Source organism: Camelina sativa, chromosome 6 (assembly GCF_030686135.1).
Source record: "Camelina sativa cultivar CO46 ecotype springtype chromosome 6, ASM3068613v1".
NCBI classification, from domain to species: Eukaryota; Viridiplantae; Streptophyta; class Magnoliopsida; order Brassicales; family Brassicaceae; genus Camelina; species Camelina sativa.
The window spans coordinates 5,058,196-5,064,601 of record NC_141885.1 but is presented as its reverse complement, the minus strand read 5'-3'; the positions used below and the strand labels follow the sequence as shown (position 1 = coordinate 5,064,601).

Here is a 6,406-nt window from a genome sequence, read left to right as displayed (position 1 = left end):
AGAACACAAAGCCAACTATCTTATATGAAGACAATGTTGCATGTGTTGCTCAAACAAAGGAAGGGTATATCAAAAGTGATAGAACCAAACATGTCCCTCCAAATTTCTTTTCATACACCCAAGAACTCTTGAAGAATAAAGACATTGAAGTAAGATATGTTCGATCATCCGAGAATTCTGCAGATCTCTTCACAAAATCATTACCCATGACTATGTTCAGGAAACATGTCCATAACATTGGAATGTGTTGTCAACAAGACTTGTAAGATGAGATCATGATCAGTTGAGGGGGAGCTTGCGAGGTTGTACTCTTTTTACTTTACTAAGATTTTTGCTATTGGGTTTTCCTAAAAAGGTTTTTAACAAGGCAACATAAGACATTATGCAAGAGACATAGTGACACTGGTCTCCAAAGAGGAGTGTTGTGAAACTCAGAAAAAGAAGACGTATACAATGTCAACAGATGATGCGCATGTGTATAACGTTATGCGTTTATTATTATTTTGTGTGGAGCCCACTGTCACTATGCACACATAGTAACTTACATTTTACTTCTATATAAACGATCGAATTCGATCGTTGTAAAACATGAATACAATTACAAAACTTCAATTATAAAGGAGTTACAACTCTTTCTCTCCATCTCTCTTTATTCAGTATCCCGATCTTTCGACGGGTATAAATATCTCACTATTATTTATATTTTTATAGTTCTAATACAATGTAGAGATTAAGAATTGTTTAAAATTGCAAGCATTATATATTGACTCTCTAAGTTTATATAGTAAAATGGTTTTAAGATAGAATTAAATCTTTATATCTCTATACAGAGCTGGCCCAGATAATTATAGGGCCTTAAGCTGAAAACTCTTTTTAGGCTTGCTATAATTTTTCTAAAGAAAAAAACATGGAAAAGGAAGAAAATCAGTGTTGTGACTTGTGTCATTTGTACAGGGTTTTTACCATTAGGACAAACAAACTTTTCACAAACATATATTCAAAGGCCGCGCATGTGTCCTTTGCCGGCTATGTATCTATAAAATAAACATTACAATATCTTCATATTTTCTTATAGATCTTGTAGATCCTTCTACATACCAACAAGCATATGACTTGTTTTAAACTTGGTCATTCTTGCAGTTCAGTAGAAGAGGGATTTTCTCTTTTTCTGAAGATGATAACAACTGATCATTCTCTTCGTTTGCTTTGCCCCACATCACAGCGTAAAAGCCTAACGTTATCAAAATTCCTCCAAGCAAACTATAATATGAAACACAAAATCGAAGATGAGTAGATGTTCTTTCTAATAGATAATGTGTATGAAGACTAATGATTCATATACCATCCAAGATAGAGAGAATCGTTAAGAAAAATCACGCCCATAACCACTGCTATTAGAATAGACAAAGGTTTAAATATGGCAAGGTAGACAGGTCCTTTGTATCGTATTATCCATGAATGAATCGTATAGGATACCGAAGTTATTGTTGCCTGAAATATTTTATAAAGAAGACTATGTTAAAATGCAAAAGAAAGTATTTTGATTTTTTTTCTTTTAAAAAAAAAACGAAAATGTATATAACATACCACAGCTACAATTGTGATCAAAGTAATATCGAATTGAAGGATCCAAACGCTTGGATTGTTCCTTTCGACTACTAGTCCAATCGTTGTGGTAATGACTGAAACACATACAGTGTAAAGAAAGGAGACTGTGAATGCTGCTGGATATTCACTCATTATGTGTGCCTGTCCAATATAGTCACATAGAAAAATCATTGGAATGATATCAATTCTCTATATGATAAGAATGAAGCCGACATCTTTTATAAGTTGTTCCCTCTCTCTTATTGATTTCGATTGAAGCATAAATTTAGAAATTATTTATAGATAGGTATCAAAATGTGGTACCTGTAGAATGTAACAAACAGAAACGAAGATGACTTGTATGGTTAGAACAGCTCCTCCGATGAGCCAATCAGAGGTTGAAGATGAAAACAACGGTGGAGAAAGCTGACGGAAGTTTACATACGGTGGAGAAGATGCAACAAAAATACGTGGACCGTGGTAGAAAATCACCACAAGTGCGCCCATCACTGACAAGATCGTCCCCATCACTTTGGCTACACAGCTCTTTTCTTTAAATGATATTTTTTCCATCCTTTATTCAAAAAAATTGACATTTATTGTTGTTGATTACGTTTTATTCCAAAGTAAATGATTTGAGAATGTAAATATTTTATTAAAAATGTTAATACACATTTATTATATTCATGCAGACGGAAATGTTAGATTTTTTAAGAATGTAAATATTTAAAAATGAAAACAGTTTAGGTTTACAATCGATGATTATAAACAGTTTAGGCATTAGGCAATGTTAGATTTGGAACACAAGATTATGCACTAGCGAAGTAGTAACCAACTTATCTTCATATCATTTGAGATGCCGAACCTAAATACATGTATATATTGTAGAAAGAAATAAGAATAAAATAAAATAAAAAACACATTTACCAAAATCATTATGTGGATTTTTTACCCAACTACTATAACACATCCACGTGCAACACCAAATATAACAAATTAAAAATACTATATATTTTCTCGAATTGCCTCATTTGATCCGATTTTTTAATATAAAATTGTTAACAAAACCTCACTACTTGAAACAAATTTTGTAGTAAGTCAAAGCAATCTTCAACCATTTTATTGATTAAAAGTTTAAGTATACGGATACGAAACTCTTTCTCATAAATAACTGTTTTTTTACGAAAACATATAATGTATCAAATAAAAGTTTTACGCAGTTTTATTCATGTTAGGTATACGTGATGTGTCATTTACGATTTATAACTTATGTAACTTGTTTAAAAGATATACTCTAAAACAGTACTAATAAAATTAAAACAAATTTTAATGAAATTTATAGCACATGCACATTCCAAAAAAAATCAAAAATAGCACCAATTGATAAAATTATAATTCTAATATTTAAACTTTATTTTTCACCAAAAACAAATATTTAAATATATTTTTTAAATTTTAAATATATATTTTAGGTTTGAGTTGCTTATTTTACATATAAGGTATAGTTTTTAGAGGGTAGTGTTTAGAGATTAGAAATTATTTTTGAAGTTTAAGTTTGAAACATGGTGCTATTTTAAAAACATTAGAAATGATTTAGAAAAAACCTTATTTTTGTATTATTTTTGATAATTATCCTTTTTTAATATAGACATGTATTTGATCAAATGAGTTAATATTTATATCATATTGTAACACCTTTAACCTGGAAACGATTTGTGTGCTTGGTGTCGAGCGACACCAAAGGGTGTCAGTCGACACTAGCAAAATTTTGAGTTAGTCGGTCTGGTTTGTTCTTGGTTTTGTGCGGTTTAAATGTTTTAGAGAAATCCTAAACTTTCCTTATACAATGAGAGACCCTCACTGTTTTAGGGATTCTCTTCCCCAATCGATTTCTGCCCTAGAGAGAAAGAGAGAAGAAAATAGTGGATTAGGGATGGGACAGGAGTGGAGAAGAGAAGGGAGCAGTGTCGTCTGCATTTGGGGACATATGTAGAGAAGACTCGGCCTCCTGGTGGAGGACGATGGAGAAAGAGGCTCACGGGAGAGAGAGAGACAAGAGGGATGGTGTTAACATGGTGTCTCGACGTTTGGATCCATGAGTGGGAGAGTGTGGCGACTCACGGTAGCTCTTCATCCTAGTGAGTGTGTTGTTTTGGTCTATATCAATAAGAGAATCGTTGGTGGTGAAGGATTAGAGTTTTGGGGCCAAGAGGGGCTGAAGGAGGATCCTAGGTCGTGGTTGCATGCTTGGTGTGTCATTCGACACCAGCAGCTGCAGACGAACTGCACGGACTAGTCCAGTATGACTATTTCGGGGCAGCATTTGGAGGATGAAACAGAGTCCGCTTTGGCTGAAATTTGTTCAGGAGCTTTGTGGTGATACATGCTCCATATCTGACACTGGGTTTGTCAATTGAATGGTTAATTTGTTAATTAATCTAGTGTTAATATTATGATCTGGCATGGACGATTTTATTGCAAGGTAGGGATGTCGAGCGACACCAAGGTGGTGTTGATCGACACCAGAATGTTGTTGTGTGTTTGGTCGTACGTGAACAGTTCGACCATACCACGAGGGTGTCTATCGACACTATATGTGTTGTTTGCGAGTGGTTCCCGATTTGTCATTATCAATACCAGGTAGAGGTGCTGATCGACACCAGAGCCAAGGTTGGTGATGCCTAGTGGGGGTGTCGACCGACACATGGTGGAGGTGTCGCTCGACACAAAGTGGAGGTGTCGCTCGACACCAACGTCTAGCTCTTGGAGAGTGTGTTATGTTAGATTGGTTTCCGGCAAGAGTTATCGGGGATGCTTAAGCGTTTGGGTGGAAGTCTTATGGGTGAACCGTAATCGTGTTTATTGGATTGTGGTATGGCCAGTGTGAGTCGAAATCAGATCGTTGGTGAGGCAGAGTCCGTGGCTAGAATTGAAAGGAGTATTCCAGCCCATCTCTCTTGTTACTTGGTCGCTTAGAGCTGGTTTGTTGTGTGAATATGTACCAAGATGAGGTGGTGTTTAAGATACATGAGTGAGTGAAGCTTGTTCCAAGAAGTAGAGACAAGTGGCTCGTCCGGTCGGGCGTCGAAAGAGTCTGATCCAAGTCTACCAATGTAAGGTGCTTGTGGAACCGAAGTACCTTCGTATGACTGTGTTTGAATGCGAAGTATGGGTTAGTTGGACGTAGCCTGTACCACTGTTCATTCTGCTCGTAACAATCTAATTGTGTAAGTTTTTATAAGAACCAATTTCTAAGCCGGTTGTCTCATCGGAATAATGGGATTTCATTTAGATTGTTTCTCTTGTGTCATGTGCGAGGATTAGGAATTCGGGTGTGATCGTTTCACATATAAACGTGCTGGATATTACTATTATTATATCTTAAAAAGAATTATCTTAAAATAATATTAAAACAAGTTTTATGGACAATTATATATAACACACTCCACAAATTTACAAAACGAGCACCAATTGATACAATTGTAATATTTTAAATATATTTTTAGAATTTCTTTTTTAAAGTTTGGGGCATCTATTTTACATGAGTGTATAGTTTCTAAAGAAAATGTTTTAGTATAAATTTAGCATTTAATTGTGAAACAGTGTTACTTTTTTAATTTTAGAGATTATGTGCTAAATTTATAAATAAAACTTATTTTTGTGCTATCGATAAAAAATTTCCAACTAAAATGATTTTTTTATACATCTTAAATGTCAGAATAAATCTGCATTAACCTAAAGTCTGAGAAAAAAAAAATAGCAAACCTGAAGATAGCGGCGAGGATGAAGGTAAGAGCAGGACTGATATTGCCCATGGCGGAAGCTAAGGTTGGGTTGCTGTATTTGATGCCTACGTATCCTGTAATCACATATATTGATCTTTTTTTTGTATATATTTTCAGCCAAAAATCATATATTAGCAACACTATAATAATGATAATTTCATATTACGTATTGGAAGAAGGAATGTATTATTTGGAAATTACCCTAGAAATCCCTGAAGTCCAATCTTGCACAGTATTGAGAGACTTAGTGGAGGAAGTGTTCTTGACCTGTAAAAAAAAGCAGAAAAAAATAAATATGCATACAAAAAATTTTAAAGAACGGTTATAAATCTTAGATAAAGATTAAGGTTATTAGAAACCTATTGGTGAAAAATAGAGAAGGAAGAAGGAGAAGCGACGCAAGAAGATAAGAATAGCCGATGAAAGGGTAAATGTTGAGTCCCTTTGAAGTTGCTACTTTAAACAGTGTGCTTATTCCGATGCTAGTGGTTTCTATCGCCAGCATCGTCGTCAAAAACACGGTCTCTCTCCGCCAGTGGCTTGCTGTTCCGGCCATTTTTTTATATGGTAGAAAGGTTTGGTGTTGAAATGTGAGTCTTTGTTATCCCTTTGTTTGCTTTTTTATGTTTCTTAAGTAAAATAAATGGTGTATATAGACTATACAGTACGTGTAGGCCCGGCTCTAGGGCGAGAGAGGGACAAACAAAAGTTTTCCAACAAAACTTCAACAAAGGGGCCAAAAAAAAAAAACAGATTTATATGTTGGAAATCGTCCATAAAGTTATATGCTAAGGGAGTAGGGACAAAGAATAATTATTGAGAATGGTCCACTGCTAATTCTTGAATTTATGATGGAAGGACCACTAGAGTCTGAAACGGGTTTAGCTAGTGGACTGGATTCTAAAGAATTAGATTCCTTTCAATGAGCGAATGGTACCCTCTCTTTCAATATAGTATCCTCCTATAGTGCCTATTGATCGGAAACTAAAATACGACGTGGATGTTTCATGGAAAGAAGGTTTGGATATTTGTGA

General features: G+C 34.8%; 1 protein-coding gene across 1 annotated transcript; it reads right to left on the bottom strand.

Moving 5' to 3' along the window:
* Window positions 1-945: 945 nt before the first annotated feature.
* Window positions 946-6,129, bottom strand: LOC104790461 (WAT1-related protein At3g28070). Its single transcript, XM_010516219.3, has 7 exons — window positions 5,732-6,129; window positions 5,574-5,639; window positions 5,353-5,466; window positions 1,912-2,161; window positions 1,588-1,749; window positions 1,343-1,491; window positions 946-1,260 (listed from the first exon to the last, which is right to left on the bottom strand). Exons 1-7 carry the CDS (start codon window positions 5,926-5,928, stop codon window positions 1,119-1,121), a joined length of 1,080 nt encoding a protein of 359 aa, XP_010514521.2. The 5' UTR covers window positions 5,929-6,129; the 3' UTR covers window positions 946-1,118.
* Between the last annotated feature and the right edge of the window lie 277 nt (window positions 6,130-6,406).

Coding starts and splice junctions, on each gene's coding strand:
- LOC104790461 (XM_010516219.3), bottom strand. CDS start 5,928: ATGGCCGGAACAGCAAGCCACTGGCGGAGAGAGACCGTGTTTTTGACG. Junction 1,750..1,911: donor CTGTTTGTTACATTCTACAG/GTACCACATTTT, acceptor TATATTGGACAG/GCACACATAATGAGTGAATA. Junction 1,492..1,587: donor TGATCACAATTGTAGCTGTG/GTATGTTATATA, acceptor AAAATATTTCAG/GCAACAATAACTTCGGTATC.